This window comes from Zonotrichia albicollis, chromosome 2, assembly GCF_047830755.1.
Source record: "Zonotrichia albicollis isolate bZonAlb1 chromosome 2, bZonAlb1.hap1, whole genome shotgun sequence".
Lineage (NCBI taxonomy): Eukaryota > Metazoa > Chordata > Aves > Passeriformes > Passerellidae > Zonotrichia > Zonotrichia albicollis.
Genome location: NC_133820.1, coordinates 28840824 through 28866185, shown reverse-complemented (window position 1 = coordinate 28866185; position 25362 = coordinate 28840824). Strand labels below are relative to the sequence as shown.

At 42.2% G+C, this 25362-nt stretch overlaps 1 protein-coding gene across 1 annotated transcript in view; it reads left to right on the top strand.

The window, feature by feature from the left end:
* Positions 1-11367, top strand: part of GRPR (gastrin releasing peptide receptor) — a 29689-nt gene extending 18322 nt beyond the window's left edge. The window contains exon 3 of the mRNA XM_005484319.4: positions 1525-11367. Coding sequence (XP_005484376.1) covers positions 1525-1917 — 393 coding nt within the window. The 3' untranslated portion in view covers positions 1918-11367. The remainder of the gene's footprint in view (positions 1-1524) is intronic.
* The last annotated feature ends 13995 nt before the right edge of the window (positions 11368-25362 follow it).

The following is a 25362-nucleotide window of genomic DNA, read 5'->3' as shown; positions in this document are numbered from 1 at the left end:
GAGAGCCCTTTCTCAAAGGATTTAATTTTCAGCCTGCTCGCTGGAGATGTTATCATCTGGTGCATGTCAGTCCTTCCTGAACTCAATGGCTGATTTTTTAGTCTGTGCCATTAAAGGGGCATGAAATAAAGTCCAAATGGGCTTGCAGTGTCTCTCCTGCTTGTTTCCTGCTTGCAGCTGTCCTGAGAATAGATCAGCCTGTGTAAAACGCGGTTTCTGATTTACCTGTGGAGCTTGGAAGCAGAGTGAGGATGGGGCAGTGTCCTGGGAGCCTGGCCAGGCGCTGTGGCCACACTGGGGCAGGAGCAAGGGCAGCAGGGCTGAGGCTAGGGGCAGTTGCAGGCCATTTACATCCTACTTAAGTACAAGAAGTGGGATGCAGCTAATTTTCTAGGAGTGCCGGGGAGTGTTAGTGGGATTACCACACAGGAGAACATTAGGGAGCCCTAAAAAATCAGCAGTCCTACATTTCCCAATCCTGCAAACTCTGGTGGCATTACCTCTCCCAAGGAGTGATGCATTTTAGAAGGTTTTTCTGGGCAGCTCTGTCCTCTCATTTTGAGCAACTCCTTCATGGCTTTTGCATTCATAAGGAAGAGAGATGTGTTTTTCAGTGGCTTTGTTATCTTAATGTACAGCACTTGTAGGCAAAAGACAAGGTATGGTTTACCTCAGCTACCCTCAGTTGAGCAATACCTTTGGGTTGATTCCAAGCCTGTAGAATCAAAAAGTAAAACAAGTGTGGCTGGTCTGCATGAAGGTTACACTGCGTGCTAGCTGGTTTTGTGAAAGCACCTTTCCCTGACAAAGCTCAGATTCTGCCTAGAGGTCATCCATCTATTCACCACCTGTAGCTCTCTCCTGGTGGCTCCAGTGCTTTCAGCTGAAGGGTCCACCTTGCTGCTGCCTTGGTGTTCCTGCAAGTACAGAATATCCTCTTTTTGTTTCTCCATCTGCTTCAGACTCTGAGTGCTGAACTTGGTCTTAAAGGGCTGTGAGCTGTTGACAGCACTTTTGTGTACATACACCACATGGCCCCATGGCAGAATGTCCTGCCTGTGAGCTCTGTGAAATATCCCAGACTCCTACATGATTATTAATTATAATAATAGCAATAATAATAAGGTAATTTATTAAAATTACATATGATTGTATATATTATGTGTGGATAACTAATGCAGATTGTCCACACTTTTCTTGCCAGAGCTGGGATTTTGCAAAGTGACAAGCCGCTGGAAATTTTATTTCTAAACAGAAAGGAAAAGAAAGACTACTTCTCATGTAATAAATTCTCAGAATTATTTGTTTATAAGGGAAGGGGGTTGAGGAGGGACAAGGAGAATTTTTGACTGTGTTCACCTGCAGTCCAGATTTCTTGACTGTGTTCACCTGCAGTCCACATCCCTGCTCTGGATGTGCCATGTGCCATATGTTAGCTGGAAAGCTGCAGCACTGGCAGAAATAGCCAGGCCCTGGTCTGAGCTAGGAACAGCAGCTAATCTGTGTTTCTCTTTCTTTGTCCAGATTGAGTCCCGTAAGCGCCTGGCCAAGACCGTGCTGGTCTTCGTGTGCCTCTTCGCCTTCTGCTGGCTGCCCACCCACATCATCTACTTGTACCGCTCCTACCACTACTCTGAGGTGGACACCTCAGTGCTGCATTTCATTGCCAGCATCTGTGCTCGGATCCTGGCCTTCACTAACTCTTGTGTCAACCCCTTTGCTCTGTACTTGCTGAGCAAGAGCTTCCGGAAGCAGTTCAACAACCAGCTGCTGTGCTGCAGGGCTCGCCTGCTCATCCGCTCGCACAGCATGGCCAGGAGCACCACGCGCATGACCTCCCTCAAGAGCACCAACCACTCCCTGGCCACCTTCAGCCTCATCAATGGCAACCACATCTGCCACGAGGGCTGTGTCTAAAGGGCACAGGCAGGGACATGAATTGATGAGAGTGGCTGCTGGACTTTGCTCCGTGGCGTGGTGAGAAGCGCACAAACGCATGCACACGCACATGCAGGGAGGTGTGGGGTGCTCAGAGAGCTCAGAGGAGCTTGAAGCAATCAGCATTTAATCTTGGGCTGAGGTTGAAGCATCCAGCATTTCACCCTGGACCGAGGCATCGCCAGAGCATCAGATCGTTGAGCACCAGCTCACAGGATCTCCTTGGGAAGGGCTGCTGTGCTTTCAATGAGCAAAATGAGCACCTTAAGATCAAATCTTTTTTGGCTCTGCAGAATCTTCATCATTTCCTGCTCAATCTCAAACTTATGCAGACTAGCAGCAGTGATAAAGACCATATCAGGTGCACACAATTTGTCAGAACAGTTGCATCCATCACTTCATGGTACAATGTATTTTGACATAGAAATAAATCCATTTAAATAAGGTAAATACTTTTACAAATGAGTTCCACATAGGTCATGTATGGACTTTTCAAGTATTTATTAATGTCCTGAGTACAGTGTTAATTCATGGTCTAAAAGATATCAAGAGTTTACTGGGGCATGTCTGTGGCCCCATCTGAAATGAGCAGTATCTTGCACCATGTCAATGTGAAAGCAGTAACGTGAATAAATGTGAGTTGGAATATGTTTACAGCTTTCAACTGTGTGAGCTTTTGCTGTGTTGTGGAAGAGACAACAGGGCAATTTCCAAGCATTACTGTTTTGTTCTTCCTGTCTTCAAAGGTGTGAGATAGTGAAAGTTGCATCACCTAAGTGGTACCACAAAATTTGAGTTGGGTTTAACTAAGGACAGGCAATAGCAGAAATTGATGTACAGCTATTTTTCATGTAGTAGTACTTTGTAGAACACTAGTTTTTCAGCAAAAGCTATCAGCAATGCAAGGTGTGATCTCCAGCCTACATTTTTTCCTACTATCTTCACAGAAATGTGTGGAGACAGAGTGCCAAAACTGGCTGACAGATTGGGGAAACAGATGTGTAAAGTTTACCCCAGAAAAACTCCTGCTCCAAATATCATCTATTCTGGAACAGGAGCACAGTGTCCTGCAGATAATAAACTCCTGAAGCGCCTGGGTTATAAGACATTCAGTGAAACTGCACACCTGATAAATAAAACTGCTGCCAAATGAGGCCATAAACCAATCACTGTAGCAGAATATTGGGTTTTTAATGGTCCTTATCCTCTTTGATGATGATCCTTTTCATTACCACACCAAAAGATACATTAACGCTGGTAAAACTTTACCTGGGTTTGCTCTGTATTTGTAGAAAAAGTCATGTGTGCAGTGTAAAAGCTCTCAGCCTGTGTCTGCAGCTGCTTTGGGATGCTGGTGGGATCTGCTGTCTCCAAGGACTCAAACAGGCTCTGATGGCAAAGGCAGAGTCCTGAAAACTTCCCCTCATTTTCTCTTTTGTGCTCTGGATGAGGCTGGACACGCAGGTACGTGAGCTGAGGATGGGGCCTCACCACTGTGCTGCCAAGGGTGACACTGCCCCGCTCACCCCAGCCCTGGGCACTGCCACCTGTGTGTCACCCCCTGCTGCAGTCATCAGTGCTCCCACATCCCAGGCAGGCTGAAAACCAATGGGACAGGGTTATTTTACACATGAGTCAATGCCCTTGCTCGGCTGACTGTATCACTATGATGTTAATTTCAATTTACTGAGCTATCTGAGGTCCTCCCTTACTAAAATTTTCAGTGCTTTCCCTAATCTTTACTACAAAGCCACATACAGTACCAGAAGCTTGGTCTGCAACCATTTCAGAGAGTTTGGTTGAATTCCGAGCTGTGTATGACATTTCAAAATGAGAAAAAATTATCTGGTGTAAGGTAATTTTATTAAATATTTTCTTTAGCCTTGTAAGAATTTAATCAGAGGGAAGCAGGAATTACATACTTCAACAGCAAACACACCAGGAATTAGATACTTCAACAGCTACACAATGTATCTCCTGTTTGGTAACAAACAAGAGATTACTGTTGATCTACAAGAGACTTCAAAAGTTTCTGATTTTTTTTTTTCTGAGGGAAGGGACTAAAATCATAAATCATGAATCATAAAAATGAGAAAATCATAAATATGGGGAAAAGAGCACAGTTATAACTCCCTTAGGGCTATGCTGAATCAAATAGCCTGCCTCTCTGAGAAAGGCATTGTTTTGAACACAGGAGAGCTATGAAGATTTAGCACTGTAGATTTAAATAAGTGCTATTGATTATATGCTTCAAACCCGAGCTAGTGACTCCTCCAAGAACAGAAAAAGGTTATGGCTCTGGTCTGAAAAGTGCTTTCCAGAAATGCAGCTGCAGGTTGTCCACATGTGTCTCAGCCTCACTCCTGCTTAAGTTGCTCACTACTGTTTAGTGATGGACTTGGCGCTGCTGGTTGAACTCAGTGACAATAGAGGTCTTTCCAACCTTAATGATTCTGTCATTCCATGATTCCTTTTAACTTTGTTTTTGCATCTGATAGGCTTAAATTTAGGGGGGGCTCCATGCAAAATGCAATCTTTTCATCAGAATCTAAGATACATACAAGTTGTTTTAATATTTAGAAAATTAGATCAAGTCTTTTCAAATGAGATGTCAATTTTCATTAACATTCTTCATTTTATTCAGATCCCTGACTCCCTGTTCAATATCTTTTAAGACAATCCGATGGGTCTGTGAAAAAAAAATATTGAAAAAAGTTCCTTGCAAAAAGTATTTTGAAACACATTTCACAAACTTGCACTCATTTTTTAAAACCATTGAAAGAGCAAACCTGAGGTTGGAATTATTTCTATTTCATCCTCATATTAAAATAATGAAAAATATCAATGCAGCAGGTGAGATCAGGGAAGGAAGGAAGATTCAAGAAAGTTTTCTGAAATATGCCAGTATGTAACTGAAATATTTGTAGCTGCATTTTGTATGTGTGTTTCTCACTCCTTGTCTCATTACCTTGGTTTCAAAAACACGATGTACTTTACACTGTTGCAGCAGCCTGATCCCTTATCTAGGGCTCTCCCAGTGTTTGCTGGCACAGCTGCAGTGCTGATTCTTTGAACCTGGAGCGTTGTCTGCAGCGTTTTGTTTGTTTGGTAAATTTTCAAAGTGCCAAAGATAAAACCTGTGCCCAAGCATATCCCAAGAAAACCTGTGCCCAAGATAAAATCCTGGCAGGCAGCTCCAGCCCTGTGCCCTCAGGTACTGCCCAGTCCTGGGAGGCTGTGCAGTCCCTGGCTGTGACCCTGGGGTGGCTCCCACCCTGCTTCCAGCTCCCTCCATCACCACTGGAAGCACTGTAGTAGTGACTCAGGCCATGGCTTTTGAGGAATGCTATGTTTCAGTGGCCCTGGAATGCCTGGCTCCTGGGAGACTGAGGAATAAAGTGGAAAGGTGAAATTCCCTTTGAACCAGGCAGCCCTTTGGGTCAGTCTGGCCTGTCCTGTGTGACACATGGCAGTTGTGCCATTTCAAGGTGCAGGGTGGCAGTGTGGGTCAGGCTGTGTGAGTGGCACAGCAGGGCACTGTTGCTGTTCCCACAGTGCAGCTCTGCTTTCCTCCTGGGTCACAAGTGCTACCAGGCAGAGAGGCACTAAAAGAATACATGGCTGCCATTTGCTGAAGTGGTGTGAAATGCAAAACTGACATTAAACAGGGATTTATCCAGTACCTGAAGGGGGACTGCAGTGAAGCTGGAGAGGCACTCTCCATCAGGAACTGTAGTGACAGGACAGGGAGCAATGGGTTCAGGCTGAAAGAGGGGAAATTTAGGTTTACACTTACAGAAGAAATCATTTACTGTGAGGGTGGTGAGGCACTGGAAGAGGATGTCCAGAGAAGTTGTGAATACCCCATTCCTGGAAGAGTTCAGGGCCAGGCTGGATGGGGCTCTGAGCAACCTGGTCTAGTGGAGGGTGTCCAGACCTTTGAGACAGGGGCTGGAACTAGATGGTCTTTATGGTTCCTCCCAAACCAAACTATTTCTTGATTCTACCTTGAGTTATGTTCATGCTTACATTGAGTTATGTCCCTGCTTGCTGAGGAGGAATTAAATAGGATAAAAAATTGTTCTTCATTAGGAATTAAATTTTTTCTGAAATTCCTGAATTCCTTTCCTGAACCTGGTGGGAGATGAAGATGCCGAGTAAATCACAGCTTTCAGCTGTTCTTGCTTTATTTTAAGATTCTTCTGAGCAATTTGGCTCTAAAACTATTTATTGTAGGTTTGAAAAATCACCACAAAGGACCAAAAATTATAGAAACTTGCTAATACTGACACCAGATAAACAATTCATATTCCTCACCTCTGTCTGCAAGAGGAATTTTTCTTGCAGTATTTCCAAATGTCGCCTTTTAGAATATGTGTAAATATGAAAAATAAAAGGTGTATAATTCTGCTGCATGGCAACAATAGGTGCAAACAAGAAAAAGTATCAGATGGTGAAAAAATATCAAGATGGCAAGAAATGGTGAAAAGAAAGAGTTTAAGTTTTAAACACAAAGATTTATTTATGAAAATATTTGTTGAACTCAAATAGTTATTTTTCAAAATCCACCAAAAATACAAAAGGTAATGAGTTTTTCTTTGTTTTAAATAACAAACAAAAATTCAAAGCATCTCTAACAAGACATTCACCTAACAAGAAAGCAGGAAGCCTGTTACTGATATGTGTAATCCTGATTCTCCCAATTAGCTTGATTTATGTGGAATGAATGTTGTAGTTAAACCCCAGAAAGATTATACTTTTATGCATGGTTTGGCAGAAATAATATACCTTCTTCCTCATTTTCCTGACAAAACAATTTTTTTACAGCAGAAAACTATCTGTGCGTATTCAGTTGGGGAAAAATCCCTATCTTTCAGCCTTCTTTAAAGGCAAGAAGCTCAGTGCTGCTTATCTGAATAGTAAGCAATCCCCTGAATGCTAACTGCTCATTGTTAGTGCTGGGCCATGATAACAGGGTAGCTTATCCTCTCCATCCAAGGAAACCACAGCAGGTGATGGGCCTCTGTCACTCACCATAAATCATTAGGGATTACTGATATTGCCCTTTCCAAGACAAACATGGCAGCAGTCTGAAGATGCAAGGAAATATTTAGATGGCATTGTTCAAACCTGAGAGTTTTCTGCCCCTTACTGAAATATTTGTGCTACCCTCACTTCATTGTATTTTTTTAATGACATAATCTTTATATGTGATACTGTCTTGGGTCTTCTGGCACAGGGTGTTTCTTGCAGGGGTTGTACATCTCACACGCACCTCTGCAGACAGAGCCAGCAGCCTGGGCCAGCCTGGTGCTCACACACTCCCTTTGGTCAGATACCTTGCCCTGACCCCTCTCTCCTCCCAGAAGGGCTGGCAGGGTTCCATTGCTGCCATCCCACTGCAGCTGGGGCTGTAGGCAGCTGCACCCCTGGAAGAAGAGGCACTACACATCTCCAAATCATGCATCAGGCACCCCAGGTGCTGCTGCTTGGGCCCAGGCTGCAGATCTCCCGTAACTTATTTCTCCATTGTAATGGCTCCCCTAGGAAGGCTGAAGTTTAATTGTTAATTGTTCAGGCCACCTTGAAAGGCTCAGCACCTTGAAATTGGTGGATTCACCAATTTCATGAGGATTCACACTTAACCCATGAGTCCTCACACAGATAGGGCAGCTGTGCAGGTCATGCCACAAAAGGGATGAAAGAGTTCCCTTTGGAAAGAGTCCCTCCTTGGGAAGTCCCTCACTGCTGGCCAGATGGATTAATATTATGTCTTTATTACTTCCTAATAATTGAGCACAGCAATTGTAAAATCTTTAAAGAATAGAGACTGAATAACATTCTGCTTAATGCTAAGATTATCAATGAAGACTATGTCTCATTTTATATTAAAATCACATCTAAAAGTCATTTTATAAGTGCCTAATTTCTTGTTTATGGAAATAGCTACTTCAAATGATTTCTGTGATTAGCCTGACTGTTTCACTGTAAGTGGATATGAATTAAAGAGAATCAATCCTAGAATTCTTTTGAAATAAAAGATTGAATCAATCTTAATGTAAATTAATTACACTTACTGGCAAAATGCCTGCCTTACGCTGAACATCTCTTTGTAATGACTACTCTGTGTTTTCCAGGCAAGTCAGGTCCACCCAGTGTGTTGCTTTGATGTGATGGATCTGGGCTTTGTGTCAGCACTTCCAGCTGCAGAGTCAGTGTATTATCCACACCAACATCCCTCGGCAGCTGGGCTTTAGTGGGAGTGGATTTGACACCAGGCTCTGCACTGAGGTACAGAAGGAAGACTATAACACCTGTCCATTGAGCAAGTCTTCTTGTCCAAAACGTTTCAAAGGGTTAAAGGATTTTTTTTTTAAAGGCGATGTTTCTATGTGTGTTGTATGATTGCCTAAACCCAAATCAAAGCAGGTAGAAGTGGGTGGCTCACTGGCCCTGGAGGTCAGCAACAAAGTTCAGCATAGTTCCAAAGGTGTGGGGTGCCACTCTCCTGCCTACAGCACTGATAAAAGCGGGCACTCAGCCTTGTTGAGCATCCATCTTGTCCTCACCAGTCCATGGAGATGGACAGGCACATCCTCACCAATCCATGGAGATGGACAGGCACATCCTCACCAGTCCATGGAGATGGACAGGCACATCCAGTACACACTGTACCCCCTGTTTTGGACAGCACCCTTTGCATGAGACCCAGGCCCCATCTCCCATCTCCCAGACCAACTCTAGCTGACCACATGGGCTGAATGCCTAACTTTTAAATGGCTGATGCCTGTCCAGCTAAGACCCAGCACACTGATCTGAGTTTCTCTGTCCAGCCCTGTCTCCCTGCTGGCCAGCAGAAGGATGTACCTGATGGCCTATTATTCTATTCTTACCAGCTGCTGCCCTGTCACCATCATCTCATGTCACCTTAGGTTGACTCTCCGGTTTAACAAGGAGAATGAGTCTTTTACTCCCCACAAGTCACCTTAATGAGGCATACAGGAGACCTCTTCAGATAGTGGTTCAGGACTTTGCTCATTTGTCCCTCTGGGGTTGTCAAACTCCCCACTAGCATGATAAGGGGAATTGGCTGTGAAAACACTCCCAGTGGCCACAGGGACCCTGTGGGACCACTTGAGACAACTTGCTCAAGCTCTGCTAGACCAGAAGTCTAATTTATGGCCTGTCTCCCCTGTGCCATGTGGTTACTCATGTATCACTGAATAGGGAGGAATAGTCAGAATAAAAATGTCTTATTGCCATAGATTCATGCAGAAGAAGGTAATAGCAAATCCAGAAAGTTCTCAAGCCAATCTCATGCCTACAGTATTTACACTTCTTCTATCTATGCCAGAGGCTGAAGGCAAAGAGCAAGGGAACTGGTCCTTGATCTGATACACACTCATATGTGCCATGAAAGGGACAATCTGTAGGAAAAAACAATTTTTTGATGACCAAAACAAAACTTGGGAAAAGTGGGGGTGTTTCTCCCTATAAGTGTAGTATTGCATTTCAGGGAAGAGGCAAACTGCACAGTATCATCTGAGGGACAGAGTCTAGGTTGAAAAACACTCTAATTTTGTGCCCTCACTCAGCAGTTAGCAATGTCCAGGCAGAACTCACCTCTTTCCAAGAAGTGGAGCCTTTTGAGGGAGTGGTGAGCACTAAACTCCAGGGGGGCATTTCAAGTTCGGTTGTTTGTTCCTGGAGGAAAAATCATAGAGCACTTCCAATCATTCTGAATGTGCATTCAAGACCAGTTTCTGGCAATCTAGAACAAGCCAGGAATCGATTCAGGAAGGTGGCAATCCATTACCATGATATGCACTTAAAAATATCTTAAAGAGACCACGCAGTATTTGCTTTTTATAAAAATCAGAACAGCAGGATGAGAAGCCACAGCTTTATCAGCAGCACACTCTGAGGACAGCAGAAAACACAGCTCCCTTCATTTCAGTTTCCAAGTGCATATGTGCAAAAGCTTAGTTACAAATTACAAGATTGTACATATTTCATAAAATGTGTAAAAAATTGATACCTCCTATGAATATTATTTATTGCTTTGTAAAGTAATGTATGTATGCATTCAGCCATCTGTATAGAATGTAAATATCTTGTATTGCTGTGCACACAGACAGTGCAGTTTATTTCATCTGAAACATACTTTGCTTTCCTTTTCCAGAGGCTGTATAATCTGCTATGAAAACAGTGAAAAATAATTTCCCTATTAAAAGAAAATTTGCATTAATGTCAATGTCTAAGTTCTCTTGAAATAGCATTTAGGAGGAAATTTAGAAGAAAAAATGTCAAAAAGTGAAAACGTGTTACAGTTTGGATTTTTTTCTGTGACTTTGATGTATTTTCTAATTTTATGCACTATGCTTTTAAAATTGCTCATGACTGGCCTCTACATAAATATGGACTCAGTTGAAGACTGTCAAATGTGAATATTGAATTGCACAAAACTTACAGCTAATAAAGCATGACAGACAAAACAGATTACATCTCATGCTTCTTAGTTAGAAGAAAACCTACAAGTTTCATAAACATTTTTATCCACTTGCTTTTGTGTGAATTTTCAAGCATCAGAAAGGGTTATCTTCCAGTGACCAAATAGACAAGACCAGAGGCTGTGCTGCCAAAAATCCCACTGAGAACCTCATCCCAGGTCCAGTTTGCTCCCATGGGCAGCACTGGACTGGCAACAGGTGTGCAAACCCAAAGGGCTTGGCAGAGGAGAAGCTTTTGAAGCTCCCATTTGTGCCACCACTGACCTGCAGCCTTGGTGGAAATATGAATGCAGCACCAGGGGCTGTGGAGGGAGCAGGGGAGAGATGAGGCCACAGCCTGAGCAATGAAAAGCTGCAGTCAGCACTGCCTGTAAAAACAAAGGGCTCTGAGCAATTGTATTAGAATAATTGGATACATCTAACAGTTATTGGCTGTGAAACTCAGCTGCATAAGGTTGATTAATTAATGGAAATATACAGAGGCATGTTGTGAAAGCTCTCCTGTGACATGTTGGCATCAGTGGACTTTGCGTCTGGCTCACTGGAAGGAAACTGTGAGTGACCTTTGCTTCAACATCCATACCACTTAGAGCATCTGTTACACAACAGTTTTGGCCCTCTTAGAATCAATTGTAGCTCACAATTGAAGGAGATGTTGCTTTTGTGGAGAGTTATTGTGCTTGAGGTCATCCATCCAATCCACCAGGTCCATGGCTCTTTTCCATCCTCATTACAAACATTGTGAGCTGGATGCAGATCTAGGAATGTAGGAATGCTGCAGGAGGCAGAATGTCACACTAACTTCATTTTCTTCTGCTTGACATTGTTTTATTCAGATTCATAATGCAGCTCACACTTTGCTCCATGTTTGACTTATTATTAATTTATTTAAAGCATAAACAGTATAGACAATTGACAAAAGACTGTTTATTGGGAAGATTTTCTTTGTATGTTTAGACCATCCCTCATTTAAAACTTCAATTTCTTTTTCTATCCTGTTGGCTACAGTTCTGTTATATATTATTATACAAAACTGCTTCTTATATTGCATTATCTTCCAAGTGATCTGTGTATTATAATATTAAACACTACTAAATAATCTGAATACTGCATTTGAGTAGATATTTTTCACAGATTACATGTATCAAAACAGACCTTTCACTGTGCATTTAGAATTAAAAGGTATGGAGTACAGTAATATCCCATTAGTTTAATTTTTTTTTAATGTAGCACTTTGCACAAATTGGAAGTTCCCTGATACTCACTGGAAAATCTACAGAGAAAAGTGTTGCAAGACACTTCTCACAGCACTGCAAGCAATGCAGTTCCCAGACACTGCAAATTCTACAAGTCTGCAGTCTGGTTTCTTTCTGCTCAGGCAGACAAGGCCAGTATGAGTTGTGCTGGCACATCAGCAATCTCATGGCTTGAACACACAAAGAAGTAGAGAAATTCTCTGAGCAACCTGTTCCAGCATCTCACAGTAATGAAGAATTTCTTCCTGACATCTCATTTAAACCTGTACTTTTTCAGGGTGAAGCCATTCCCCCTTGTCTTAGAATTACAGGCCGTGGTAAAAAGTCCAGCTCTCATTTTGGTGCTTTGGGTGCTGCAAGGCTGATAGCAGATCAGAGCCTTCTTCCCTCCATGCCAAACAGCCCCAGCTCTCTCAGGCTGTCCTCATAGGAGGGGTGCTCCAGCCCTTTGTCCTCTCCTGCTGGGTCCCCGGAGCTGGCTGCAGAACTCCAGGTGAGGTCTCTTGAGAGAGAAGCTGAGGGAGTGAATCCCTTCCCTCGACACCCCTCCTGGTGCAGCTGAGGACTCTGCTGGCTCCCAGGGCTGTGGGCACACATTGCTGGGTCATGTCCAGCTCCTTGTCCACCAACACCCACAATTCTTACAACAGCTTTGTCATATAATACAAAGAAAGGTGAAAAGAATCACCTTATGCTGCCTGACATTTCTTTCAGACAGTAGAAATGTTCTGGAGCAGAACTGTGCTTCTCTTGGTTTCTGCTGCATCTTGTCCAGTGTTGACATTAATTACCAGTTTACATTGTATCTCTATTTGCATGAGAGATCTTGGGAATTCTCTACTAGAAAAATACATTTCTTTGCTGTTTCATACTATCAGACTTAGGGATTTATTAAGATACTCATTAAGAAAATATGTCAAATTTCTTACCTAATAGGTTTTATTAAGTTTGGGGTTATTAACTTTACTGGGTTTTATTAAGTTTTCTGCCACTGGCTTAAAGGACACTCTTACCAGGAAATTAAGTTAATGAAGCTTATTTCCATATTATACTTATATTAGGAATATTATGTGCACCCTCATTCAGAGCTGGTCAAATGTAAATAAGGATATCTTTACTGGGAGTTACTCTAGGGTCCCTCAAGCCACTTAATTCAGTTTCATCAGTATGACTGAGAACTGATTCTTAAGCTTTCTTGTGTAACCTCAACTTCTTGCTAATCCTCCTGCAACAGATTATTGGCCTTTGATTAAGGTAGGTTATTATTTTCTTTATTATAATTTTTCATTTGTTTGCAGTAACCATACTTGAATTTGTTAAGCTTCAGGAGGCACTCCAGTGAACTTGTGAGTGCAGTTTCCATGAAAGAATGGAACAGATCTGGTAAGTCACTATACATTCACACAAACACAACAGACCCTAGAACAGCTCTAAAATTCAAATTAAGGCAGAGGATCTAAAACCACATTCTCTTGCACTGAAACATTAAATAAATGCTATTGGGGGAAACAAAAAAAATTTTGCTGAGAGAAAAATGTGCTCTCCCTGCTGCTTCACCAGAGCGAGATAATTTTCTGCAATGACACTTTCCAAAGCCTACCCAGTAGATATTTTCCAGGAACAAGAGGCACAGGAAGAAGAAAGTGAAACATCACTACAGCTGAGTTGGGGTGTTTCATCCATTGAGAAATCTGAAGGGAAACATTTCCGATGTTGGAAATGTTATAGAAAGTGTTGCCTTCAGCACTGGCTTCTTTGCAGACCTTTTCTAGATGCCATGTTTAAATAAGTAAAGATGGATGGAGTGAGTCTTCTCAAGCAATGCAAGATATTTTTTGATAAAAAATGTTACTGTACCTGGTGAAAAGAGCAGAGAGACAACTGAAAAAAAAAGTGATGGAGATCTCTAAGAGCAAGGCTGAAGTTTGAAAAAGTGACTGGCCATACAGGCTAGCATTACTTTCAGTGAAGAAAACAAGGTTATCCTACTCTTTTCGAAGATCAAAACAGCAGGACACGCCTCCAAACACTGCAGGCTCTGCTATTACCTCTAGCATGGGCACTGCAGAGAGCTAATTCTCACCTAGATTAGGCTGAACCCTGTTCATTGAAAAGACGCAATCACACTGATTTCACTCCTTCTAAACATTTAAATCCTTTCTGTTACATTATTTTATGGAGTATAATTGTTATGCTCAATTTTTCTAAGAGCACAGGATCAGTTTTCCATCTGAACACAGGTGTTCACAGCATATGGAAGATGTCAAGGTGAGTGTAATCATAATTTCCAAAAAAAGTGAAGGCACATGGGTGGAGACAAAATAATGAGTCTTTGCTTTTAGATTTTGCTTCTTACTTCAGTGAATTAAACTAAATGCAGTATAGACAAAGTGCAAATACCAGAAAAGAAATTATCTGTGCTTTTCATAGGTAGCATTACTATAAGAGCTACATCTCCACAGGTATCAGGGAAACAAAAAGATAACATTCATTTTCATGCTTCTAAATGATGAGTTGTAGGAAATCTTGACAGCTCCTTTATGAAGTAATCCTTTTGATGAAGCCTTTATCAGTGTTGTCAGTCCATATAAACTATGCCAATGACAAGTTCATCTTCGCCCTGTGTGCTACAATGATTATGAGATGGACACACAACAGAACACACAACACTCCTGCCTTGCATTAAAGCTGGGTGGTCCATTGGCTTCAAAGAGGCTGTGAGAATCTGTTAGACTCTTCTTACTGAAAGATACAAGGAGTTAGGTGTTGGTTTGTGTTGACTTTAGCCTTCTGCACCTTCCAAAATGGAGAAGCAGGGTTGTTTTGAATACTGGAGAGGCATGTGAGTGTGTGCCTTCTCTGTATATGGCTGTGTATGAATGGTCCTTGCCTGCTGATGGTTGTTCTTGTGTTTGTCTGGCATGGATGTGTGGGTTTAGAAATGCTTTAGAAAAAAAAATTATCAAAATGCAATTTTTAATTGTCATTTTAGCCATGTATGGGATGAGTCATTCCCGTGATGAGTGTGATGAGTGAGGATCCTAAGGCAGCTCCCATTTGAAATGGCAGATTCCCAAAGTCCTTTCTAATCTTTGGGAAAGATGGCCCCAAGGCTGAAGAGTCAGATCACAGGTTCACACTTCTTTTCAAGATTGCTTTGGTGAACACATGTCCCTGATAGCATTTAAAGGGCAGGGGAGCAGCTCTCAGGCTTGATGGGGCACAAGCCTATCAGCTGCACAGGTCTGTTGGAACTCTGAATCTCAAGCCTTTTTTAGTGTCTTACCCCAGTACTGTATTCTGCACAAAGCTGGGATCTTTGGAACACTTCCATGTAAGTGTGGCAATTATTTTGGCTCCCAGTGCATCCAGTCTGCTTACAGCTGATGGTGGCACACCTGCCTTTAGGCAGCCTGAGGTAAGTGCAGATCCTAGCTGGTACCACCATGTTCCAGAATTTTCCTGAGGAAGCTCCAAGACTTGATTCTGTCAGTACATAGAGGAATGCCTTTCCATGGAAAGCTGCAAATGCAGCTGCAGTCAGGTATGGACATCGTGACACCAGCCCTGGTTCAAGCTCTTTGCTCAAGGGACCTGGCTCTGCTGCACCAGAGCACCTCAAACTCACACTCCAGGCTGCCTCCCAGTAATTTGATGGCATGTCAGTTTTTGTAAGCCAAACAGGAAACACTAGTGGAGCTGAGAGATTCAAGGGCACCTTTCAGTGCAGACATGCTTGTATTTGAGATTTATAGCACCCTGCATAAAATCATGACTTACTGCTTATGTCATGGAAATTTCAATTCCCATGATAATCCAATCTTCTTCAAACCTAGGTAAGAGATGCCTTATTATAGCTGTTGAAGTAGATCACAAAGCCTGAAATTCCCATTAGATTAATTAACATTTTGAAGGCACACTCCTAAGACACTTTTTGAGAGCCCAGGATGAGAAATAAATTTCATCATGACACTCACTCTGGTCCTGCCTTCCAAAATGCCCAAACCTTTCAGGGTAGCTCATCACTCATGTGCCATGGATGAAATGTTTATTAGATGCTCTGCATCTGTCCCTGTCTTTGCAGAATGTTTTCTTGAATCTCTCTAGACACAAATTCTATTACTATTTTTAAATTGTCTTTCAGAACTTGTTAATCTTCTCTATTCTTCAGTAGTTCTGTGAGTTTCTCTGCACTCCTGAAAGATTATTTTAGTATCATAGATATCAGAATTTCTTTTTAAATAAAAGGTTTAATCTGTACTTTAATATAATTCTTACTATCAGCAGGAAATTAGGATAGCATCCAGGCAATTTGCAGAAAACTAGAAAATGAGAAACAGAAGTGAGCAAGAAGCCTTCAATAAGTGTATAACTGCAAGATAAACATTTTGGGAATTTATTGCTTATCTTGATTATTTGCCATATTGGTATCTCTGGAGCTGCTGGAAAGAAGTGAGAGAAAAATCTGTTTTGCTATGGTTTTTGCTGGGATAGAGTTAATTTACTTCAGCTGGCATGGGGCTGTGTTTTGGATTTGTGCTGAAAACTGCTAATAACACACAGATGATAAGGAAGGAAGGAAGTGGCAGAAGGAAGTGGCGGAAATGGCGGAATTGGCGGAAGTGGCGGAAGGAAGGAAGTGGCGGAAGGAAGGAAGTGGCGGAAGGAAGTGGCGGAAGGAAGTGGCGGAAGGAAGGAAGGAAGTGGCGGAAAGAAGGAAGGAAGTGGCGGAAGGAAGTGGCGGAAGGAAGGAAGTGGCGGAAGGAAGGAAGGAAGTGGCGGAAGGAAGGAAGGAAGTGGCGGAAGGAAGGAAGTGGCGGAAGGAAGGAAGGAAGTGGCGGAAGGAAGTGGCGGAAGGAAGTGGCGGAAGTGGCGGAAGGAAGGAAGGAAGGAAGGAAGGAAGGAAGACAGACCAATCACAGCTGCAGCTTTGATCCAGCTGATGGGTGTCCTAGGATGTGTGCACCCAGGCTTAACAGGGTTTACAGGTAAGTTTTTACCCTGCAGCTAAGTTTCTTGCTTTCCATGCAAATTAGTTATCACACACAGTTTGTTTTTCTAGACCTTGCTGGAAATGGGTCAGAGGGCTTCAGGGATCTTTGGTGGTCTTTCTTGCAGATGGCAGAACACCCATCTGCCTGTGGGAATTGGCTGCATGGGGCTGAGCTGCCAGCTGAGGGTAAACCAGGTAAACCAGGAGACAAACCTTGCTGACATTCAGTGATCTGCAACAGCTGGAAGGGTAGACCCAACTTCTCACTCTTGTGATATGCTGCCAAGACACAAATATATATGACTTTTTACCCCTTAGTGGATGTTTTTATTTGTGAAATTAGAGAGGATGAAGCAGAGATTGATTTCTTCTGACTGTGCCAGCTAAAGTAGTACAGATGATTTTAAAGATTCTCCAGTGTTCTCTTCAGTTCAGAGGTGCAATTCCCACCCTGATCCAGCCACCCCCCCACCCCAAAACGAATCCTTCCCCAAAGCTAGAAGAATGAATTATTCTATGCTTTTTATATTCTTGACTGCATCCCTTTGGACAGCCCATCAAACACCCAACTTTACCCCTCTCTCTCTAGGAAAAGTTTCCCAGATAAAAGCTATCCAGTTTGCAAGGTATCACTGACTTCTGGAGCTTGCACACCCCCTTCACAATCCTCTCCAGCTGTCTCTGGGGTCAGCTGTCCTCATGGTCCTCTTCAAAGAGAATTGGTCGAGACAGTTGTACCTGAAGGCTTTTGCAGCTAATAAAAAAATAACCCTGGCTTTTGGTGACCTGTAGTTCATGCCCTGATTCCATGAAAGGTCTAGTAATAAGTTTTTTCTACCTCACATGATGACGACCAGTGACTGATGTTTGAGAGCTAAGTCAGCCTTTCACAAAAATTTCATTACTCTGTTTCACCAGGTCAAAAGGCTTAGGAAACGAGACACTTAAAGAGCTGTGACAGAGGGAGCAGTGAATGAGCAGGAAATGAAAAGGGCTTGTTGCCTGCAGCCGTTCCCACTGCACTGACTCAGGGGAGCTGTCTGAGAAGGGACTCTGATTGTTCTGGTGTTTCCATTACCAGGGAGAGGAATGAATTCTTCACTGCAGCACCTCACCCAGGAAACACAGCCAGAGCCCATGGCTTGGGTTGTCAATGGGAGCAGAGTATGTCACACTGCTATTTCAGCATGTACCCACTGCTCCTGCTTGCTGTCCTAGGAATTCATTCCTTCTTCCTTTGCATTTTTACTTACAAGAAAATACTGTGATCTTCATGTGTTAAGTATTTGATGATCCATATTCAAGTTGTACCACCGTCGTACATATTTTACTGGAAATACAAATTATACTCTGTTCTCTTGTGTACTTTCAAAATATATATAATTGTTCCATGTAACATTTTGGTTGTCTGATTATTCCAGCTGTTTATATTATTTCTGGGCCAATAAATTACAGCAGATATAAAGGTAATATCTTATAGAGAATGGAGACAGTCAACTGCAGGGGTTGACTGAGAAGGGGTTGGTTGAGAAGGGAAGAGAGCAAATCTAACACAGGACCATGAAGTCTAATGTAAGGAACTGCAAATTGTAGAGAGCTGGAGATGAGCTATGCTGAGTACTCAGGAGACTGGGATGGGGAAAGTCCTACTAAAGGGGGAAAGTCCTACTAAAGCAGTTTGCTGCTGCAAATAATGATTTGGCTCAGTGAGTTTGAGAGTGGTAATTGAATCTTCCTAACTTATGTTTTGCCTATGTACCACCTACTCCATTCTCTCTAAATAGGCAAAACCAACAAATACCCTATTTTAGCTGCTTGTATATTTTGCTACTACAAGATAGGACCCACAAGCTTCAATTAACACAGTGTTGCTGGGGCAGTGGGGGAAGAATTATCACATTACAAGACACATTAACTATCATGATAAATATTTTTAACTGCAGTGACTCTCTGTTGCAGTGACTGGCTCAGCTGAGAAGTTTAGAAATCAGGATAGACTTCAGAAAGAGGCATGAAGGGTTCTGAGTAGCTTCTCTGTTACAGGTGTGAGCCAGTGCTATCTCATGTGGCTAATTACAGAGACTTTGCCAGACCTCTTTCTGAATTGTTCTTTTTTATATCCAGCCATAAGTCTCTCCTTGTGATTTAGTCCTTGAATAGCTTCACTCAGTGAAAGATTTCTGTTTGATCCACACTTCATCCTGCACCACTCTGCAATGTCATCTCAGTCACCATCTGGAAAAGAAGATGTCTGTGCACTGAGGGCTTTCCTCAGCAAACATGAGGAACACAAGTCCCCACAGCAAGTCCTTGTGGGAGCTTCATTCTGGCTCTGGTTTTTCAGGGAAGAGGGATGCATCCACTATGAATGCCTTCAGCAGATATCCCAAACAAACACCAAAATTAACTTAGCTGTGTTCCTCTGACTTTTCCACCAAAGCCATCACTCAACCTAATGTCCTCCCTTTAGGACAGGAGCCCAAGTATATCTGCTCTGTGGAAAAGAATGCTCACTCCATCTTCCCTCAGTGGTGCAAGTGCAGAATATGAAGATTTTGGTCAGCAAATAGATAAAGCAAATTCCCAAAGTTTCCTAGAAGGATTTAGGCAAAGCAAAGGCTTGAAGTAGTGCCATGTCCATGGCAGAGCTTTGTCAGTAGCAGGTGGTCCTTGGAGACCATGCAGGGATCCTCACTGTCTCCAGTGGCCTCCATTCCCCTTCTCTGGAGGTGGAACTAGCCCACTGTGGCATCCTGGTTACCCCTCTGTGTGCTGAGGCACCAGTGAAAGGTGAAAAGCCATGATGGGGAAAAGATGCAAAATTGTGCTGTTTCTTGTACCCAATTCCTGGCTTCAATGTGACCTTTTTTCTTGAACCATCTAGTGGAGTGAGGGAAGTCATGCAGGCAAGTATTTTATAAATGTACAGTCATTCCTGATCTGTAAATACCACAAACCAAGGAGACGAGAGAAGTAACAAAACCATGAATATCATCCTCCCTCAGTTGCCTCAAGGAAAGTGAGAAATTAATGGTCTTGTGGCTGGGTACTCCCACTGAGAGCATCCTCTTCTCTGTGCAGGGAGGATTTCAGAGGCCTAATGATGCATGTCACTTCTTGATGCTGCAGCTGAGACTGTGTCCTGCCGGGGCACCATCCCTGGGAAAAAGTAGTTATTGAAGCCTGACCTCAGATGCTAAGGAAAGAAAGGAACTGCAAGTGTGCATATCTTAGAATAGATATTGAAACAGGAGTATGGTTGACAGTACACCAGGCCCCTGGGTTGAATACCAAGCTATTGTATACAATGCAAAAAGCTTGGGCAAGGGAAAAAGCTGATGACTACAAATTAGCTGTTTAGGAAGGCATTAAAATGGCCTCTGGAAAGTTCTTTATTATGCCCTCCTTTATTTTATTTGGGAAAAAGAATGGTGGTGGGAATGGAGACATCTCTTCTGTGCTATGGAGTAGTGGAGCAAACTAAAGGCATGATGTGAAAGCACAAGTGATTTTGCAAAATTTGTTTGAAAATATTGTGGGAAGGCATGACTGTAGCAAGATGCTCTGCCATGGACTGTGATCAAGCAACTTGGAAAATGTCCTGTTTGCAAAGCTATTAATAGTGGATTGATTGAGAGGGGCTGCCACGTGCTGGTTTTGCTGCTTTGAATTATGCTAAAAGCAGTCTGGCTAACTAACCCCAAATTAACATCCTGAGAGTGAGGCAAATATTTGGCAGATAAGCTGCTAAGATCTGCTGGACACATATGATGGGCAGTCAATCACTTTACAGTATAAAAGCACTTTCATTGAGTTAGGTTCTTCCAACATATTCCTGCTTGGAATGTGTGACGTTTACTCCCTTGGATAGGGGGAGACCCCCCACAGATATTCCTTGAGGTTAAGAGAAAGGGATCTGCCCACAAGCACTGATATGGTGAGTTACACCAATCTGTACTTAACAATTATTTCTTTTTGCTAGCTTTAATATAATTGCTTTGATATAGTGCACTATACTACACTACACACTGCTAATAGTTTTAGCTTTTTATACTGTGTAGTAAGTAACTCTGATTAAGATCTTTTGTCTAATCATTTGTCATAATAAATAATTCATATTATATGAATATATCTGATTTGCCATCATTAAAGCCTGCAGGACAAAGTTACTCGGGCCATTGACAGTCTGTGGCTAAGATCAGATCCATCTGCCCCCAGGTTCCTCTCTGAGAAAGAGTTTAGTACACAAGGGGGTCCTTTCTGCACCTCACAGCTCAGTGGCAGGGCTTCTCTAATATAATTTTCCTGAGGCTCCCACAACAATGACTTAAAGGCTTCTCATGCTGTGGTATTACTGAGGTAGAGTATAGGATGAAAATGAAAAACATCTCTGTGTCAGATGATGAAAACCTAAGTACAATATGGCATGAAGGACCAGCAGCTCCCATAGGGTGGTGAGATCTTGCCCTGATACAGAGCAGAGCAGACTATTGTGCAAAACAATAGTCAAAAGAGTAAAAGGCAGAATCTTTAGAAATATTGAGTGATATCCTCTGTAGGTATTCTTCCATCTGAGTCCCCATAGCACTACTAAAGGTAAAATAACACCACAGGGAAAGATGGAGACATATCTACTGCTCACCTATTAAGAAATCTCTCTCTTTTTTTTTTTTTGTTATTTTATGTCCTTAAATCATTAATTTAATGGATAGACTTTGCACTTTGTAGTTTTTTGAAAGGATGTGTGCTGGAACTCATGTTATCCCACATGTTCATATGTCATCTGGAAAAACGAAGTAATGAAATTTTCTGATGATACTCTATTATTTAAGGCAATAAAATGGAATTCAACTGTGAAGAGTTGCAGATGGCCCACAATACCAAGTGATTGTGAGAAAAATGGCAGATGAGATGCTGATAAATTTGAAGTATTGCACATGGAAATAAACATTCTTAACCATGCATAACCGTGATGAGCTCTAAATTAGCTATCAGCAAGCAGGAAAAAAAAGATTTTGAGTTGCCATTGACAATTACAATAAAACCTCAATGCCATGCTCAGGAGCCATCAAAAAAGTAAATATAACATTAAGAATTCTTGAGAAGGGAACAGAGAACAAACAGAATAATAATCCTCTGTCACTGCATGATCATATTGTGCTGTTCAGATTCTTTCCTCCTCCAGGAAAACAGAAGTAGAATACATATATATATATATATATATATATATATATATATATATATATATGAAGGTAAGAGCAGTCAAAGCCTTGGAATACCTTTTGTATCAAGGTTAAAGAGTTCAAAATATTTTCATCTTTGAAAGAAAAGACTCAGAAAGGAGCCTGTGTGTCTTCATGTGTACACAGCCATGAATGGATGTAGCCATGAATAGAAACTCATATTCACTATTTCTCACAACAAAATAAATAAAGGTCAACTAATTAAATTCTCAGGCATCATGTTTAAAACTTTAAAAGAAATGGTGCTTGTCTTTCATGTGGTGGTGCCAGGCATTTCAGACTGCGATAAAGGTCATGAAATCGTGCATTTTGTCTATAATTCAAACAACATCAGAGACTATTTCTGGACACAAGCAATGTGAGTAGCCTCAAACGCAACCTGGCTAGAAGGCTAAAATTACTGAAAAGAACAAAATGCCTGCTGAAATATATTGTCAGAGAAAATTCCTGCCAGCCTGGGAGCTGTGAGCCTGGGATCTAGGCCTGAGAACCAGAAACACACTTGAAAAATGAAGCAGCTGGTCTTTTTGAAATATACCTAGGGTGCCTAGAAACTAGAGACATTCTGAGATACCACCAAAAAGTGCAAAAACAAGGACCTTTAATGACCATTTATAATCTGTAAAGGTGAGAAAGAGTATAGAAAAATAAAAATTTATTGGAAAAAGTCAGAAAACATCAGCTATCATTTGTTATATGGGGAAAATCAAGTTTTGCAACATCTACTTGCTGCTTGAAGGGATGATGTCTACATCCTCTTAGGCCTCTGTGATGTGAAAAGGACTTAATTTTTATGCAAAATGAGTACAACAACTGAGAACAATACATGCTGCATGCATTTTTTATCCTTAAACAGGCTAAATTTTCCACATGAACTCTTTACCAGATGTTGGGCTCTCACTGGGGATCCAGCTGCAAGCCCTATGATGTGAGATAATCTCTGAAGTGAGAGTCTCTCTGTTATCTTACTAGTCACCCTTTAGGCCCACTTTTGGAGTCAGTTTGGTTTGGTTTGTTCTCCCACCTGTGGGATGGTTTGGGCCCTTCTGCAATCTGTCTAACTCATTCGACATGGGCATTAGACATCTATATAAGTAATTTGTCATAAGCATGTGTGCTGCTAATTGTTGAGAAGCTTACTTCACTAGCGATGAGGGTGTAGTAACCTGCAGTAGTCCCTACACCCATCAGTGGTGGTTGGCTATTGGTTGCTATAATATCGATTGCTGCTATGCAATTGATTGTTACTATACCACTGGTGGTGCTGTATTGACTGCTGATAGTAATTTTAAGGGCTTGACAGATATGTAAATGTTATTGATATATGTATCCTTGCATAGCATTTGTGGTGATCTATAATAAAACCAGAGAAATTTAGAAGATAAAGCCTCTTGTGTCCTTGTGTATTAAAAAATCCTGCAAACCCATGGTCATGATTATATACCCAAGGACCATGTAACATTTAGGCCATAACAACCAGTCACTGGCCCAGCTGGACTTGGGACAGCTTTGCACTCTCCTGGAGAGCTGCAGGACATACCTGATGAGTTAGCACAGGCCAGGGAACTGTCTGTCTACAGCCAATTTTAGAGGGAAAAATATTTCCACAGTACAGATGTGCTCACATTGCTATTCTGACATTCTCCAATTGGCCTCCATCTTCATTAAACCACAGTGCCCAAAAGTGGACAAGATATTCCTGCTCGGTTCTTCCTGATACCTTGGGTGTTTTGCCAACTCCACGTGTGTTTATAGATCATGGTAGGTTGTTTGCCTTTTTCATAACAGTACAGAGTTGTTGTGTTCTGCTCATGATCCTTCTCCAAAACAGCAACCTGGCTACTTGTTAAATGCACTGTGCCCAAGCAGCTGGGTGCTCATCCCTTGGAGCATTCCCTTGCAGTTGTCCTTGGTTTTTATGCCCTTTCTCTATACTGCCAAGGAACTTTGAACCTTGAACTTGTGTTCCAACTCAACTCTGTGATATCTTGTGCGATCAGCAGTGCAAGCGCTGCGCAGAACTGGAACAGAAAGACCTCTGGAAGAGCCTTGTTGACACTTTAGATTTTGCCATTGAAGTAATTCTCGGTGTAGATACAGAACATGTTTTGGATTCACCATCTAGTGATTTAATCCATGCTGTATGTCTTTTGCTGGTCATGTGAGACCAAATCAAAAGAATTCCCAAAGTGAACTCTTTATAGATTAGTTCTAGATCTGCTTTTCTGCTGCAGAGGAAAATTAGATTTTTTTGTAACACAATTTGCTCCTTACAAATCCCCACTACCTCCTTAACTTTCTTTATCTTTCAGGTACTTTCTGAATAGTTCATCATTTGATTAAAATAATTTCCAAGCACACTGACATGTAATTCTCTACATCCTCTTTTTTCATGATTACTGGGAGAGTCAGTACCATTTATCTGAGATGGGACCTTCAGAAGATCAGGGAAGCAAAATGATTGCTATTGAATTCATATGCTAGACCAGCTGATCAGGTCTAGTGTAATAATGAGAATGCTCACCATTCCTAGAGGCTTCCATAATGAGATAATTGTGAAACACATCCTCAGGAAAGGTATAGAGTAGCAATGTCTTTTTACACTATGCATTTCAGGCAAACTGCTACCAAGTCTGATCTGTTGTGGGAGGTGGACTTAGTACAGCAGTGGTGGAAGTCAGTTGTGTGGACAGGCCTGCTCAGAGCATCACAGAAGCTGGATGCAGTGGGCAAGAGAGAAGAAGAGAAAGAAGGAGGCTGCAGAAGAGCAACTGTGCAAAAGCTGATAGAAGTTATTCCCACTTTTTCTGCAGAAATGTGCCCACAGACTTGGCTAGACAGGGTTAAGCTGATATGAGACACAGCTCTGTTGTACACAGTCAGCATGCTTCTCTGCTTCTTTCACACGTCACTGCCTGTGGAAGGAGAGAAAGCATTGAGTGAGGGAGGAACAAGGCACATGGTGATCAGGGCACATCAATATCTCAGCAGCAAAGTACTTCACAATGAATAAAACACTACCTTGTTCCTGTATCATGTTGTGTGCTTGTGCCCTCAGCACATCTACAGGGTTATCACACACTGTGGTGGCCCATTGACTGCCACTGGTTACGAGGAAATAAAGTAAAATTAGCTGTGACATAAGCTGAAATGTCAGGCTCTGACTTGCTGACAGCCCTTATCAGCTTCTAAGATGAGTAATGATTAAGACCACCTGCCAGCCCCCAGGGCCAACAAGCCAGGTCCCAGCCAGGGTCCTGGGACAGAGATGGGGGAACAGGACCCACACTGCCCTATCTGAATCTGTCTGTGGGAATCTGCAACTGTGGGACTGAGGTCAGGTCTGATCGTGGTCACAGCTGTCAGCCAGGGGAGAATGCCTCATGGGCTTCCCCCAGATGGTGGCGTCACCTCAGGGGCTC